Genomic DNA, 17,856 nt, shown 5'->3' on the forward strand with positions numbered 1-17,856 from the left:
ACTAATTGTCAGTTCCAGAGCATGTACATAAACTCAGTTCACAAGCCTCTTACCTTTGGATGGTCAAACTTTGCAGGTCTTCTAAGTGTCAGTTTCCTGCTTGTTTTATCAAGTCAACTGTTAATGGCTCTCGTCTGGGTTTCTCTGAAGCCATGTGCAGCGGGCTCAGGTAGAGCCTGTTCAGACTGTTTAGCACTTCAAAAATGTTTGTTTAAAAAGACATAGCTAAACACAGCTAACTTTAAGAGTTTTAGTGAGAGCATCTAGCAAGAGTTCAGTTCAGATGATGCAAAGTGAAGTTCACGTAGCTGAGAGCACTTAAGAAGATGCCAAGAGGTTAAATATTGATCGCTTCTGCTGAGGTTATGTTATTTGCGCATCAAGTGTACATTTTATTCTTGAAGACTCTTGGTTTCGGTGCAGGCTGTCTATGTGATGGAAATTTGCAATCTGTGTTGCCATGATTTAGACTCTTTTCTCTTTGTAAATGAATTATGAAGTTTTTGGGGTGCTGTGTGTTCATTCCATGGTACATAAGCATTATTGAGATACATATTCAGTAGGTTTATGTGACCATACAGGAGAGTGAGCTTTGTGGTAAATGCTGAATTTTGGAATGATGAGTAAATACTTGATATTAAAGTGCGAGTTTAACATAGATACTCAGGTAGGTTCCTCCAAATTTGAAGGACCATAGCAGACACACCTGTTCCTTTTCTGAAGTTGTGCAGAACAAGATCAGAAGATGAATCTATTAAAACTCAAACTGGCAGCAAAGTTCAAAATAATCAACGTGCTGAAGCACTTTTCTATTTCTTTCTACAAACGGTTGCAACAGTGATAAAATAGATTGACCGTACCTCGTTAAACTGATGTCCATAGAGCATGTGAGGCTACTTGCAGTCACAAGGTGGCTGCTTCTCTGTAGATAACACGGTGCTGGGGATGGAGCTGAGGTCACCCCGCGCCTGGCACCGGCGCCTCCCGCTCGGCTGCTGTTGTAGCCGGTTTGCAGCCAGCTGCTGGGCTTGGAGCAGTGACTCAGTGCTGGGAGAACAGCCCTCATGTGAGATGGATTCTAGTAGGTAGTGACTGTTGGATTAGATAATGGTATCTATGCCCACATGCTGGGGCTTTTGGCATTTTAGAATAAAAGCCCAAACATTGTTGTGTTGCTTCAGAAATTGAGGCTGGGTTAGAGGAGCTGCCCTGAAAGCCCAAGCGCTTGGAGATTCCAGGACTGGAGTATTATGGAATGTTCTTGTAGAACTAGTCACTACAGTGCAACTTCTAAAATTTGTAAACATAATTTAATGGTGAAATGTATTTTAATATTTATTCAGATGGTAAATGCAAGTTTAATGACCAGATCACCAACACAGCTTGAAAAATTCCATTGGTTTGGGTTGATGAATTCAGGTTTTGATGATTAATTATAGTTGATATTATACGCTTACTTTTGAAACTTTGACATAAACAACAAATGTAGAAATAATGCTATTATGTTGGGTTATAAAATTTACATTTAAAAACTAGTGAAGCACAGAATGAAAGATGCACATAATGTCTTAATGGTAACTTTCAGAATAGATAAAGTGCAAAATATATTACTGCAATATTTTAAGCTAGCAATGGTCAACCTTCATGCTGCCTTTGGGGTGTCAGCCTTGTGTCTGTCTTCTGCTATGCCACATTTGTTTATTTTAGAATAGATAACAGCACAAGCAAGAAACTGTTCTTCAAAAAAAGGCGAAACGCCCAATGTGGGACACAAACTTGAGAATTTCCCCTCAAGTGAATCTGGTTTATGATTTTTTTTTTTAATTTAACATTTTATTAGTGGCTCAAGTGATGGGTTTTGATGTCCTTTTTCAATACACACATCTTATTCATTATTTTTTTGCCCTATCCTTGTTGTGTCTTTAAGCAGACAAAATGAGGATAGTATTCCTATCAATCTTTAAGCGATTTGATGTTGTGCTTTGACACCAAGTTATTCAACAAAGAAAGAAGGGAATATGAAATTGGTGTGTTCAAAAATGAGGACTAACAGCTGTCAAATGGTGTATATGATCTGCCTGCAGCTGACCTCTTCACTCAATGCAGCAATTACTTCAGTCAGGTCTGTTCCTTGAGATGTTTTGTTTTCTGCAGGCTTTGTCTTGTGTCTTTGTTCTACAGTGAATTTTAAAATCAAATACTTCAAACCAGTTTCTGTTCGTCTTGAAGTATCTATCAGCTCAGTGCCTGTTGAATTTGGATGTGATACAAAGATGCTTCTGTCTGTACTGTTCATGGAAATACCTCTGTTTTTAATGTATCTGCCTTCATGACAAGAAGTCTTTTGGGTTTGTGGCTGAATTCTGGTATTGATATATGGTCTTCTCGGTGTGGTTTGCTATCATCTTTTTAGGAAAAAAGTTAATGGCTTGATCTCACATCCCAAACCAAAGCAAGTCAGTGTTAGAATCTTGAAGATTTATGTGAATGTACAGAAAAACTTTCACCTGAGGAAGCAAGGTGACCTGCCAGAGCAGACAGCCATTTGCTTTCACAACCTGTTTTGGCAATGGATTTGTTACATGTAGTTGTTTTTTTCTTTCTTTTCCGTTGGTGCCCTTGTGACACGAGCTCTGTTTTTTTGAGAATTACCTAATGCTGGGACATACTTTCTCTTGTTACTGCAAGTGTTCCAGAAAAAGACAGGTTCTCTCTGGCTGTTAAGTCTGCTCTGACACAGAATACTGTTTTAGCAGAGAACACTGAAGTTTCTTTGTAGTTGAGATCTGTCTTCCCTTCAGCCCTTGTGATAATGGTCATATTTTAAGAAAACTGATCGAGACTTCAGTTCTTTTGAATTACTGTGTTGAAGCCCTTAGCAAAGGGACCAGAGGATCACGGTCAGTCATTCACCTCCAGGAGCAGAAGCTAAAACAGCCTTATCCCCCCGAAAATACAGATCTAAAGTTACTGAATAATATTGTTTTGGGATAGCTCACCAGTTGCTGTGTGTGATGGTTGTTGAATATGGAGATGTTACTTGCTAATGAAAGCCATGATAGGAAGTGATGATCTCAGTGTGCCTGAGATACTGACTCATTCATATAACATCAAGAGCTGAGATAGTAGCACTACTTCTTAGTTTTTATTCCCTTTTATGCTCTGATTCAGAACAAACTCGGAAGGCTTCGTGTGTAGCTGGGTAACAGAGATTCTGGTTTGCAGTTGTCATGTAGGAGAAACTCTAAACACTGTCACCATTGGAAAATGTGAGGTTTCTTTCACCAGGGATGCAACAGTGTGTTCTTAACTATGCTCTTTGCATTTTTCTCCTTGTGTTATTTCAAGAATGTAGTCATGCTCCTGATTCTTGGCTGCCCATAGATCTGGAGGATTAACGCTGATAGAGTTCAAAGTCACAAGTTAGTATTGTAAATATGATTCTTTCTTCATCCTCTCTGACTGTACCTCCTCTTTAGTTGGACAAAAGGATGAGAAAAAGAGGGGAAATAACTTTAAATGATGTTGTAATAATTTAGTTAATTTAAAAACAACAGCCAATACTTGCCCCACTCCCTCCCCCCCCTCTCCCCCCGCCAATACCCCAAAGTGAAGTTTCCCAAGACACTTTTGGCATGGAACTAATGAAATTCCAGAAAGAAAGTTTCATGAGTAGAATGCATGATGAAGCTGGCAGCTGCTCCAAATTCTGAAGCTGATTCTTTGTATCTAAACCCACATGTAACGGTACCTATGTCATATATGACCGATGTGCTGTTCAGTTTTAAAGCACTGTTTTCAACTACTCAGTGTAAATTAGCTCTTAGGTTCTAGTAACTCACACCTTTAAAATAATTAGAAGAATCACTTTGCCTTAGCATAATTATCATTTCACTATAAGTAGCTTTTGGGGGGCATTTTCAGTACCTTTTTAGCTTTTTCAAAAGTTGTCCTGGTAGCCAGATACTGTGCTTTCTAAGGCTGAAGGGTTTTTGTATATTGGTTTCACAATGTTCTTGAATATTGCCATGCTTTAGAACTGCCCAAGTCTTGACATTTCAGAAATGCTTTAATTGATGCATAATAACTCCTTTTAATCTACTAACGCTGTTGCACAATATAATTTTGATCTCTGGCAATACATTAAGAGAAAATTACATTATCTAATGCTAACTAAACAAAACTAAGGCATTCTGATGCACACAGATTTATCCTTTTTTTTTTTAATTAGCAAAATGAGTCCTTAATCTTTTTAAGCTACAGCTGTTACACTTGTTAGGCTGTAGTTCTCTCTTAGTTTATGGAATTCACTCTTCCGTATTAAGCTGTGTTGAAGCAACTTCATTGCATTACTGGTATACTGAGTGCCACTTTTGGTTTTCTATCTGAAATGTTTGTTCATTAAAACCACTGTAAAAATGCAGTGGGTGGTGGTGTGGCGTGGTGGTTGTGTGTTTTGGTTTTTGTTCTCCTTTTTGACAGAGGAATGCTTCAGTGATGTAGAATGAGAATAATGTAAAGTTAAAATTATCCTTAAGGATGGTGTATTTCATCTCCTATATCTTCCTGCATGAGAATTTTAGATGATAGGAAATGTTTGCAAGGAATTTTGCTGCCCTCTCTTGGTAGAGCTTTTGTATTGTAAGCAAAGTGTTTAACTTGTTCACAGTTTTTATTTGCACATTTAAAATAATTCTGGTTTTACGCCTTTATTTCCTGAAGAAATGGAAAATGAGGATTCTTTTACAAAAATATATTTAATACATTAAATATCAAGTCACTCAGTATTTATTTAACTATGAGAACTTTTTCTTTTAGGTCCTGCGTAGGTGGAAGTGACTATCTCACTGTCATTTATCCAAGATGCAGACAGCCAATACAGTTTGATAGTGTTGTTTGTTGACTGAAATATTTTTTCCTTCAGATAAAGTGTATGAATGCCCAGGTACATTTTGTGGTGACACATGGGCATTGTGTGTCGTAAAGACACAGACAAAGCTCTTTGAGGAGGAGAACAACCCCTTGTAACCTCAGGAACACCTTCACACATATCGGGAGTTAGTCAATCCCAAGCAAACAATTTGGATTAGACATACATCTTACGCTTTAGCTAAAATTGCATGTAATTACATGCTAGATAGAGACAGTCTCATGTGTATGTATAGTGTCACTGTCCATGTCTCCCTTCTGCCTTCCTTGTATATAGTACATACACACATGGACGTACCTCTCTCAATAGTTGGAAAAGCTTTAAATAAAAACTAACAAAAGTCCCCACCTTAACTCCTGGAATACTCCCCCTGCTGCTCTCCAGTCCTCTGGGCATTTTTAGTTCAAAAGCTTCTTGTGCATGATGCAATTTTTGTTCTCTAAATGATCTTCTATGTTGTGTTTTCTTTTTCTTTTGTGGGCTTTTTCCTCTTCTTGCTTGGAATTGGTGTGGTGAGGAGTTCCACAGCTCATCTGCCTGATGTGCAGAGGTGCTCACCTTTTTGGTTTGTTGTTGTTGTTGGTTTTTGTTTGTTTGTTTGTTTGTTGGTTTGGTGTTTTGTTTTGGTTTTTTAGGTTTGCAATTAGTTGCATCTACTCTTTTCCTCCCAGCTGCTGTATTAGGATGTCCTCATCGCTCGGGATTTTATGGACCTCCAGTTGTCCTTTCCAGAATGTAGATTTCCAAGATCTTTAGTTATTTTTTGAATGGAAACTGGTATGTTTGGTCACGGTTTTGGTGCTCTTTGAGCCTTTCCAGTTCAGTTGTTTTCCCTCTTTTGAGATTGGAGCAGAGAGGCAGGGTTTGTGGAGCTGGATGATGGCATTTTCTATACTGCTCTGTAATCCTTTCCTGATGTGCAGCGTCTGGTTTATGTTTTTGAACAGAACACACCAGTAAATGGATGTCATCGTAGAACTGTCTGTCATAACCCTAATATCTCACTCCAGAATCAGTGGCCAACTCGTACTCCAGCATTTTATAGAGGAATTTAGCAGACTTCCACTCTCTCCCCCGCATCACTTCAGTTATATCTCAGTTGAATTTTATTTGCCAAGTGTATTGCCCAGTTGCTTGGAATTAGAAGATCCATCAGTTATTCTCTGTAATTTGCCATCATCTTTGCTATCCTAAATAACATTAAATTAAGGAGCTTAGTCAAGAGCGCCTCGCTGGTTCTTTTCCAGGTTGTTTATGAAAATATGAAATGGCACAGCTCTCAGTATGGCTTGTTGCAGAACTGCCTCGGTGATGCTGCTCTTATGTGAGAAGTGACCTATAGCAAGGTTCTATTTCTCTAAAGGAATGAAGAACTTAAGAAAAAGAAAATTTAAATATTTGTCAGCTGTGTGATGTGTTATTAAACCCAGTGAATTGATACCTTCTAATTTCATAAACTAAATATAAAATGAAGTGTTTATAATCTCAAATGCCTTATCTACATTTTAGTTTTAGGATTAACAGTGTGTATGTTTCTAGGTAGAATATGATAGTTTCTGACAAATAAATTAAAAAGAATGAACAAAATAAACGAAAGCTGTGTTTGGAGTCTGTAGATTTTGACTCATGCTCTGAGTAGTTTCTTAGCTACAAACATCTGTGCATCCATCTCTTCTTTACTTAAAAAGAGCCCAAGGTGACTGAGCTGAAGTTAGCCATGATGAAAATCCTGCTTTCCTCTAGTAAGAGATTTTATCTGAGGTTAAAAGAGCACATAGGACTAGTTTCATACAACACAGAGCAAGTTAAAATGTAATGCCAAAAATATTTTTAATATCCCTTTTGGAGCTTAAATTTTTGTGGTTTACATTGTATTCTCTTGATATTTTGTAGAAATTGTCTACTGGTTCCAAATATTTATCAGTCAACTACCAGACTTTTTGTTGGACTATAGAGGTTAAAAAATCAAGCATTTAACAAGCAGAGTTGCAGCCCTAATTCCTTAATAACTGTTGTTACAACTCCGTTATATGGGAGAGTGGGAGCTGGTGGCAGAACTGACACAGAAGCAGAACTATTTTGCAGCTTCTGAGGATGTTGATTAACAGGTTCAGTAGGGAGAAATCCTTTTCTGTACATAACTGGAACAGCTTTGTTTATAGCAAGTATAAAATGTCAGTATTTTACAGAAGCTTTTGTTGTTGTTGTTTTTTAAAGGAAAAACATTGTTCTGAAAGAGGATAGACTCCAACAGTAACAGTGTATGAGCTGGGTTTTCCAGTTCTGCCAGTATTTTCTGAGCATGAATAGGAATGAAATATCTGAAGCTCCCTTAATTTTCAAGCTTCAAGCATGGCTCTAAGCATATAATACAGAATTACTAATGACCTTTCCAGATAAGATTACCTAGTGCCAGTCTATAGAAAAACACATATCTAGTAGCTTAAGGTGTCAAAATTTAGGTCTTGTTTTTGCTTTATAGTAAAAGCTCCCTCTGCTTTGTATTTATTAAGCAGCTTTCTTCAGTTTGCATCTGAAGCATGGCAGAAAAAATGGCTGTGTGCATTTATGTACAAGTTCTTCTTTTTAAACATCATTTTTGAAAATAAAAATTCAAATAAGAGGATGATATCTAACAAGATTTTCAGTGATATGTACTGACAGTAACATACTGGCAACAGCTTTGAGGAGGATGCACCTAATTCTTCTTTTAGTAGTGAGGTCCCCGAAGAGATGAAAAAGCTTTGAAAGTCAAACAGCTATATTTTAGCAGACTACAAACATGTATCTTATTTGAGTGTAATTTCTTTTTAAACTAAAAAAAATATATATATATAAAACAAGTTGTAATGGGGGGGTGGGGGAGGGAGAGTGGTTTATAACTTTTCACACTGTATTTTGGCAGGAAAGTCCTTTTTTTCAGCCAGCCTAGTGGGCTTGGCAGCAAATTTTCCTTGATTCCTTCTTACCCTTAGGAAGTTCTTTATATTTCCTCTGCCTGCCTTTTAGTTGTTTTCCTTCTCTCCAAATCTTTCCCTGCTCTGTGCTTTCACATGAGCTGGAAACCCCCCCAGCTCCCCGCAGTGTTTCCCTGCCTGCTGCACCTTGGATTTTTTTCCAACCATGTCCACTTTTCCCCTGTCTTCAGGATATTCTCATCTTGATGACAGTTAAGTTGAATGTGTCTGTAGTACTGCACGGGTGGAGAGGGACAAAAAATACGTTTTGATGCTTCTGTAAAATTTGGATAAATAATAGCTGACTGGTTCATCTGAAAAATGTAATTTGTTTGGGGGTGGCTTTGTTTTTTTTAAAATTTGTATTACTCTTATTTCACTGTACTTTAATTTACTGCTTCAAGTATAAAATGCCTTGTAAAGAACAAAGGTAACTTCATATCCCAAACTGGGAAGATTGCATCAGTTAGTAAATTACCAGCAATAGCTTTCTTATTCTTACCTCTTGAAAGCCGTCTCTCAGAAAGTTAAATTAATTAAGAGGAAACTGAATATGTGATTATTTTTACTGTAAGCATAATACATCTATTGTCCAGCTCAGAAAAAGAACATGTAGAATTAAGAATTTTATGTAGGTATAAATGCTGTGCTTTTGTTCTCGCTGGTGCAAAGATTGTTGCTCAGTTTATCTCCTCTTGTCCCCTAACAGTTGCTTGATATTTTTGGTTTTCGCTTTGCAGCTTAGTCTTTTTCCTTTTTTCACGATTGTAGACAGTTGCAAGAGCAACAGAGGCAGAAGGAGCTGGAACGGGAGAGGCTGGATCGTGAACGAATGGAACGGGAGAGGCTGGAGAGAGAGAGGCTAGAAAGGGAAAGACTTGAAAGAGAGCGCCTAGAACAGGAGCAACTGGAGAGAGAACGGCAAGAAAGGGAACGGCAAGAACGCCTAGAAAGGGAGAGACAAGAGAAGGAGAGGCAGGATCGAGAGAGACTTGAACGACTTGAACGGGAAAGGCAAGAAAGAGAACGGCAAGAACAGTTGGAAAGGGAACAATTGGAATGGGAAAGAGAGAGAAGAATTTCAAATGCTGGTAAGAATTTCAAAGCGTGAGTGTATTCAAGTACTAGATGACTCTGTGTTTGGGTGATGGAGCGGGAGAGACGCAACAAAGGGCAGTGAGTACAGTTGTGCAACAACAGCTGATATTTCAGGCTTCTATTTGCTGGAATTGCTTCCTTTTTATGGCAAGAAGTCAAAGATCTCTGGCTTTTCTGTCATAACTTTCCATTACCTCTGAAATATTTTTTTTTTTGCACTATTTGCTCACTCCATTGCTGTACTCTCTGGTTGCTTGAAGAACTTGAATCATGTTGGGCACCTCCAACATTGGTTAAAGTATGATGAGTTAAAATTTCGAAATACTTTATCATTGTTTGCTCTATTAAACAAGATGTATTCTCATTACATTATTTGGAAAAAAACCAAAACAAAATCACACATATCAGCTTGAGCGTGTTAACATAGATGGTATGTACCTACATAAGACAAAGTAATAGTGCGAGAAATGCCTTTCAGTGTGAAGTCTTGCTTAATTTATCATTGTAGTAACATTTCAATGAAATGTATCATATGTATTTGTAGACAAAGATAATGCACTGCCTGCGGAAATGTATCCAGCGATAACTGAAAGCTTTCTCATTTTGGTAATATAATGCCACACTTGGTCAAGCACTTGGTTGTTCTTTAGTAACAAACTCAATTTACATAAGAAGTCAGCTCATGGTAAACAGTTGCAGAATACAATGTAAGAGCTAATCACTTCAGAGCAGAGGATTTATTGGTAGTTTATTCCCATTACTTTCAAGTTTGCAGTGGAGCTTTTTCTGGGGGAGAGATACTTGCTGCCTATGGTATGAATTTTGTTAGTGGAGTTGTAACAAATGTTAAGATCACTACACTTGCTTGCAGTTTGCAACCAAACAAGGAGATAAAAGCTGATAAAAAAACCTCATTAATCAATCCTGTATCTAATCCATCTCACAGATGGGATTTGAGAAAACTTACTCTAGGATGTACTTGTAAATTCAAATGTTGGCACAAAAATAGTTGGTAAAATTTAAAAGCAGCTGTTGATAATATGTAAAACTTTCCTAACAGTATTTTCACTTGTGCCTAATCCTCTGGTACTAACTGTAGTCTACATTTATGCATTTTGTTTGAATGCTGGTTTTGTTGCTTCATTAGCTCCCTTTTTCTCTTTCTCCTTTTTTTATCCTGCCTTTGCTGCTGCTTTCCATCTTCTGTCCAGCTCCATCTTTCGACAACTCCCCGTATAGCACTCCACTTCCCGACTACTCCAGTTGCCAGCCTCCTTCAGCGCCTCCTCCATCATATGCAAAAGCGGTTTCGGCACCGATGTCGGAGGCCACACCGGAGTACGCTGTAGTGACTTCTGCACCACCGACTTCCACTCCCCCTACACCGCCTCTAAGGCACTCTGCATCGCGTTTTGCTACATCTTTAGGCTCAGCTTTCCACCCCGTTCTCCCCCATTATGCTACGGTTCCTCGTCCGCTGAACAAAAGTTCTCGGCCCCCTTCTCCTGTCAATGCCCCAGCGACTTTGCCTCCAAACACAAAGCCTGTGGCCTGGTCCGCGCCCAGTTTCGCCCCTCTTCCCCCGTCTCCTCCAGTAATGATAAGCAGTCCACCAGGCAAAGCTACTGGTCCGAGACCCGTCCTCCCAGCGTCGGCTTCCAATCCAGTGACCCAAATGTCCACGTCTCCCATGGCTCCTAACGGGCTTCCTGAAAACCTGGCTTATCCGGTTCCTTCACCTTCTACCTCAGGTCCAACTCCGCCTCCGCCACCTCCTCCTCCCCCACTGCCTTCCTTTCCGCCTCTGTCACTCTCTGGACCTCAAGCTTCTCCTTCTCCCAACTCCCCGAATGCCTCGACTCCCTCATCCAAGCCTAGTGTTCTCCCTTCTCCCTCTGCAGCTACCCCTGCCTCTGTTGAGAACTCTCTAAACTCTGTGCTGGGAGACTCCTCTGCTTCTGAGCCAGGCTTGCAGGCAGCCTCTCAGCCGGTTGAACCTACGACCCAGCAGGGTAAGGCTTTCTGTTATTGCTACTAATGCACTAACCAGGAATGCAGTCAAAACCGATTGGTACCAAAGCCCGTAACTGCCCTGGAGAATTGATAACGATGCTTCCGAAGTTGCAGTGATCTTAATACCACAATGAAATAGTATTTGGAAAATGGGGGTAAGGGAAACGCTAAAGCTCTGCGGAGAAGAGCCAGCATTCTGTGGCCTTTCATAAGTAAAATTCTGATTTCTGAAGCTCTAACCTGTCAAGAGCAGAGCTTGTGAAATACTTGCTTGGTAAATTTTGCACTGTTAGTTTATTTGGAACATGGTGTTAACAGGCAGCATCATTAGTTTCCTGATGGCAGCCAGCATGGAAGAACGTATGTGTGGCTTTGGACACGTGAATGACCTTAAGCAAGGAGTAATCTGAACCACTTTTGTAATTTCAAATTTGGAAAGTAGTGTGTAACACCTGCAGCATTTCTTTTTATACAGTGGTTTATTTTGACATATGGCAGCATGCGCTCATATAAATGAAGACAGGTCTTCCTGTGGTATTCTACTAGCATAGCTGAAAAGACTTTAGAAAAAAAGTTTGGTTAAGCAGGTGACAGTTTTAATGGACATTCTACCAATGTGATGGAAATGTGCTTTACATGGATGTAAATGTCTTTGTTAACCTGAATCTTGCTTTTCTATTGATTTAATAGATCTTTGTATGTAAGTCTGCAGTAGCTCAGCTATAGGTGAGGGCAGAGAGGCTGAGCAGACGGTGGTTTCATCACACACAAGCCATGCAGAGTAGATCCTGGAGTGAAAATAGGGGGAATGTCATCACTTGTAGTAGGGAATAAAAGTGTCCACTTGGATAGTGAGTGACACTGTTATATTTACACAGTGGTTAGCAGAGGAGGAGACCGGGAATACTCACCTGTGACATTCCTGCCTGCAGAGGTTGCTTAAGGTGGTTGCGAAGCATTTTTAGTAGTTTATGGCAGATGGAGCGAGGTGAGGGGAGGATGTGTGGGGCTGCTTTGTTAGTTACAATCTCTTAAACTGTTCCTATAATAATAACACAGTGATCAGCAGAATATTCTTTCTTCAAAACACATTATGTATTGCACATCAATGTGAATTTAAAGCATTAAAAGAATCGTAGATTAAAAGAATAGAAGAGTTTGTTCCCATCAGCTTCAAATATGTCAGTCTTCTAACTCACTAATTAGTGTTTGTGTTAAATTATTAAAGTAGATTCCTGGCATGTTTTTTAGAGAAAAGATTTTTATACAGTATAGAAATTAGCATTGAAACTCAAACAGTTCAAAGGTTCATATGTTTGGATGGTGTGTTAAATGCTTGTTAGTACAATGAGAAGGCACAGTGTTTAGCACTATTTGAACACGCAGTATTGTTCCTACGTGATATGATGCTCCTGCCTTACTTGACCCTTTATAAAAGCTTTGCCTGTTTCTCAGTGTAAGATTCTTCTTGGTTGCAGCACAGAGCCTGACTGGAGGGGTTTTAGATATAAATGTGCCTGAAACTGTCTGATCTCTCACAGCCTATGAACTGGTTTTAGTGCATTTAATAAGTATGCCTTTCTCCTGTTGAAACTTGCAGTATTTTCTTGCCCATAAAAAGGACCTTTACCAGTATTAACGTCTCACTCACTGAGCAAAAGAACCAGTATTTCAAGGGAAATAAGATCTTTCTTTTCTAAATTCTTAATGTAGCCTATTTGTTTTCTCTTTGATACTAGGTGTTGTCCAAGGACCACCTGCACCTCCTCCCCCACCTCCCCTACCCCCTGGCCCAGCTCAGTCTTCGGTAGCAGCCCCACCTCCTCCTGGCCCACCACCACCACCTCCACTCCCGCCATCAGGGCCTCCGCCACCGCCACCACCACCTCCTCCGCTTCCCAGCCAAGTCCCTCCCGTCCCCCCTCCACCTCCTGCTCCCCCCCTCCCTGCCTCCGGGTTTTCAGCGGGATACGTGTCGGAAGAAAATCGCCCTTTAACTGGACTAGCAGCTGCACTTGCTGGAGCCAAGCTTAGGAAAGTCTCACGGGTAAATACAACTCTTGCTTCTTTTTCCAATTCCTGCCCCTAAAGCCTGTCTACCTGAACCACGTGTAATTCTTGTTCAAGATTAGTAGCAGTATGAAGACTTTTGGGGTAGGCTTAATTATTTATTAAAAAAGGATTACAGGACATACTACTAACCCATCACTTTTTTTACAGTTGTTTGTTTCTTGTATGTGAACTGTGCTTCTTTCATTAAGTCGGCTATCATTTTATTTGCACATCTGCTGTTACTTTGTGTATTATGAAGGGTGAAGACTCCTCCAGTTCAAGCGGAGGAGGAGGAGGAGGAGGCACTGCTTCATCTAAAACAGATGGTGGCCGTGGAAATGGCCCACTTCCCTTGGGAGGCAGCGGGTTGATGGAAGAAATGAGCGCCCTGCTGGCCAGGAGGTAAGGAGCTGTTTCTGCTGTGCTCCAGCCGCTTTGTTATCACAGAGGTAGGATTTTGGGTGCCTGTTTGCAGCTGGCTAAGGATCAAATAAACGTTGGATTGCCCGTGTGGTTGCTTTGTGAAGTTAATAATGTTTCATGAATAGCCATTTTTACTGAAGTGTAATCAAATATTTCTGTGTAAGTCTTTGTGCAGTATTAGGGAAGGGAATACAAACTTCAAGAGGAGAAAGAACTGCACAGTCACTTTGGCAGAAAGGCTTTGCCTTTGAAAGTATTTTGAAAGTTCTTTATAAACATTAATTTTCAATTATCTTGCTATCAAGCTGTATGTATCTTTAATAACACTAAACAACATTCTTCCATCTTAAAGCCATGATGATCTTGGTAACTTTTGTCTCTGCTTATAGGAGAAGAATTGCTGAAAAGGGATCGACAGAACCAGAGCAGAAAGAAGATAAGAGTGTGAGTTGAGAAATTTATGTACTTAACATTTTTCAATAATAGATTATGAGAAAGATTCTAATGGTATATATGAGATTTATGTATTTATGTATACACATAACCACTATATTGTGAAGTGCACAGTGCTTGCACATTTTCTGCATACAATTGAACAGAAGCATTTAAATTTCTACAAGAAGTGAAATAAACATTTAAAGAGTTGAGATTAATCTGTTAGATTCAAGAGTCAAAGGTGGTTTATTTTTTTTTTTTTTCCTCTGTTCTCTGCTCCCTTTTAATCAGGAAGAATCAGAGTCTTCAACTTCTAAGGTTTCTTCAACAAGCACACCTGGTAAGTAGCACAGGTTTGTGAACTCTCTGACTCTATCATGATAAAACCTGATGACAAATCTCAGTCAGCTGTGCTGCATTTTGGAGACTGCCTGTTCTCCCATGATTACAGTCTGGCATTTTGCTGTATGGTAGCTTCTGGTTCAGGAGTGTTTGAGAAGATGGCATAAAAAGAATATCCACTGGAACACTGCTCTTGGTATAGGGTTCTCTAATTCAGCCACTCAATGGTTTGCAGGCCTTAATATTGAAAACCAGTGCTGGAGGGTGAAAAAAACCCAGATGGCCACTGGCTATGCAATAAAAAGGAGAGCTAGGACCTAAGTGTGTCTGGGTGGAAATAACTGGAAAACTGTTAGTATTAAGATGCAGCTGGTAGTCTAAAGAAATTAGACTGCAAGGCAATACATGACTTGATACAAATCAAGTTTTCAAGTTTGTCATCTTCTTCTCCCCCCGCTTCTCCTCCTTTTCTCCTCTCCCCTTAGCATAGGAGTTTGCTTCATTCTGTTAAATGCTGAGATAATATTAGGCTTGGGGAAATGACTGCTTTTGGAACACTTCTAATAATAATAATATAGGCTCAAAGAGGGAAATCAAAAACAGTGGAAGCGAAGTGGTTATTTTAATTTGTTATCATAAGAAGCCTCATCAAACTTTTTATAAATGTCAAATGCATCCAGAGGTTTGTTTCTGTCTAATGGAGACATTTCACTTAGTTTCTTGATGCAAAATGCTCTCATAGTGCTGTGCCTTATCATTGGAACATATATTTTAAATGTTCAAGAGGAATGCATGGCATACTGAGCAGGGGCCAGGTAAAAAATGTGTGTAATTATGTCCAATTACCATTAATAATATAACTGAAATTGTTACACACAGACTTGCTAGCATTTACCTCTTTGGTTTGCACTTACCCTTCCTATGTGCTGCTGTTATGAACTATCAGAGTTCTGTGTTCCTTGTCAGGAGATGTATGATGTTGAAAGGGGACACATTTCTTCTGTCCTGAGCTTGGGTCTTCTTGCATTTATTTTGATATATTTCAACTCTAAGGGGCTGTACTTTCTCTTGTGTTGCTTACAGAGAGAGTTACACCATGATTACTTACACATATGAGTCCTTTTCTGTATATGGTGTATTCCTTTTATGGAAAGAAACACACAGTCATGTAGAGCTAAGTAAAACCTAAGTTAAAATGTGTTAGGTGATAATATAAACAAAATAAGCTCAAAACCATGGGGTAGGCAACAGATGTATGACCCTTGGATAATTGCTGTTTCAGCTAGATAAAGATAATCACGTGGTTCTTGAGCAGGCTGCAACCATAGCAAAAAGTTTTCTCAATTTTGCAGATATAGCTAAAATTCTGCTAAAATAACTCTTATGGCAGCACAAATCCTGAAGCCTGGTATATCAAATTAAACTTAAGGCTTATTGCTAGCACTGGCAAACTGTAATTAGCCTGGGTCACAGGCTATGCTAGGAGACTTCAGCAATTCAGATTTTCTTCTAAGTATCCATCTGCATCCCAGAGAACTTCCTGGTCCAAATGAGACCCTGAAAGGGCATTTCTGCCTCTCAGCTTGCCCAGCTTAGCAGAGCTGAGCCTTAGAAAAGAAAGGGAACAAACCAAACAAACCCCAAAACTCAAAGGCTTATAAGATTAGTGGCACATTAAAGTCTGCAGTAAGTAATGATAGCGAGTAAGTAATAGCAATCCATGCTACAGAAAGACTGTTTTAACTTGTGCACATTGTAAGGAATGAAGCATTTCTGGTGAAAGGTATGTCTTGAAGAAGGAATTTGGTGAGACCAGTAAAGGAAGAAAAGATTGCATTCAGCGTGCAAGGACACAAAATAAACAGTCCTTAACTGTTTGCCTTATTTTGGCTGTGATTTCTGTCAGTCGGCTGTTGACAAAAAGCTGCACAATAAAACTGGGTTTTGACTGTGACTTTAGATCACTGTAATAGACTCAGGATAGTGAGTCAAAGTTTATTGGATAGGTTTCTAAGCAGAACTGAAAGCAGGCTCCATAGTGCAAAGTGAAGCATGAGCACATATAAAGATAGGTTTGGCTTCTTAAACTGGACTGCAAATTAGACTCATGCCTATAGACTGGGACCAAAAGTCCTTCTCTGCAGTGTCTAACAGTGCTTGCTCACAGATTGGGAGGAGGTGCATGGTAAAACTGTCTCATATCATAGATGGTATGTAAACTACAATCTCTTCTAGATCCAAGGGTAATGTACCTTTAGTTTTCAGTCTGTGTTATTTTGAAAGAGGGAAATGATGTATTTCAATTTTAGAAGTATCTTTTTGGACACAAGACTTCGGAAAATAAGTACTTAGTTGTGTGAGGTTGTATGATCTCTGCTGTTGCCTCATTGAAATTGACACTGAATAAATTTTATGAAATTAATAGCTCAGGAAAACTCTTTTAGCCTAAAAACATCTTCCCCCAGTATCTGAAGCTGAGTATTTAGCTATAGTTTCAGAATTCCATGTTTAACTGAAACAATCAAGTACATGAAGACAGACCTCCCCTAATTGGATTAAGAATCAAATGGCATTTACAATGTCTAGAACAAAATTGAGACTTTAAGGTGCTATCACAACATAAATGGTAGTGTGATTTAAGTTTAATACAACAGCAGGTAGCTTAACATGAAAGAGCTAAAGCAATGTAGTAACAACAACAACAAAAGCTGAATTAAATTGCCAGGTACTTGACATTTATTTGCCTAAATAACACAACAAATAGAAGAAGACAGTTTTTAATCTTCTCACAATGTTTTCCAGAACTAACAAGAAAGCCTTGGGAAAGAACAAATACAGTCAACGGAAGCAAGTCACCTGTTATCTCCAGGTACTCCCTTTTGTACCACTACCTTTTCCTTATGTTTGCTGCTGTTGCTCATGCTGCTAAAGATACAGCACTAAAATAGCAAAAATCACCTTAATATTAACGCAAAGTGTATGGGTTTATAATTGCTGCTGTGAAACTGCTTTTGACAGTTTTAATTAGGAATGCAGAGTTGCTTTTGGAGAATGCTAGTAAGTGAAATTTTTGACAGAGAAGTCAAAATTAAAACCCCAGAAGATTCCCTAACAATTGCTGGTGTATTCAATTATTAAGGTGTATATTTTCCTACAGCAATGTTTAATTCTTTCAAATTTCTTTAAATTTTAAAGTCTGAAATTTCCTGCAAGGGAAAACCAAACACAGTGGTGTGATTCATATACTCTGTAGTAAATCTAGTGAATAGCTTCTCAGTTTTCTATTTGTGTGCTAGTGATAGAATGGTTATCTAGATAATTACGCTATCATGGTAAGATTTGATTCTGTGATGATTTTTGGTAGCTGTCTCATAGCAAACCAAGGAAGTCCATCCTACACAAGTGTAGAAATATTATACATCCTTCAGTGCATCAACCAGTCTTTGGTAACTTGTCAGCTGGAACTTTGGTAGGCAGTGGGTGTTTTGGTAGGCATCTTAGTAACACAAGAGAGTGAAATGGCTGCTTTAGCTTTTTTTAAGGCATATTTGTTGTTTACGTTAAGCATAAGGCTTACAGTTTGTTTTAGAATTCCTGCATATTCTG

At 39.1% G+C, this 17,856-nt stretch overlaps 1 protein-coding gene across 7 annotated transcripts in view; it reads left to right on the plus strand.

Annotated features, from left to right (window-relative positions):
* ENAH (ENAH actin regulator) overlaps nucleotides 1-17,856 on the plus strand; it is a 101,571-nt gene that overhangs the window by 70,595 nt on the left and 13,120 nt on the right. For 3 of the 7 annotated variants that reach the window (XM_065833402.2, XM_065833403.2, XM_065833404.2), the window contains 7 exons: nucleotides 8,659-8,978; nucleotides 10,197-10,997; nucleotides 12,738-13,045; nucleotides 13,310-13,452; nucleotides 13,863-13,917; nucleotides 14,200-14,248; nucleotides 17,053-17,119. In XM_065833402.2, the coding sequence (XP_065689474.1) occupies nucleotides 8,659-8,978; nucleotides 10,197-10,997; nucleotides 12,738-13,045; nucleotides 13,310-13,452; nucleotides 13,863-13,917; nucleotides 14,200-14,248; nucleotides 17,053-17,119 (1,743 nt within the window). The remainder of the gene's footprint in view (nucleotides 1-8,658; nucleotides 8,979-10,196; nucleotides 10,998-12,737; nucleotides 13,046-13,309; nucleotides 13,453-13,862; nucleotides 13,918-14,199; nucleotides 14,249-17,052; nucleotides 17,120-17,856) is intronic. The other 4 variants (XM_065833405.2, XM_065833406.2, XM_065833407.2 and 1 more) reach the window with 2 other exon arrangements.

This window comes from Patagioenas fasciata, chromosome 3, assembly GCF_037038585.1.
Source record: "Patagioenas fasciata isolate bPatFas1 chromosome 3, bPatFas1.hap1, whole genome shotgun sequence".
Classification (NCBI taxonomy): domain Eukaryota; kingdom Metazoa; phylum Chordata; class Aves; order Columbiformes; family Columbidae; genus Patagioenas; species Patagioenas fasciata.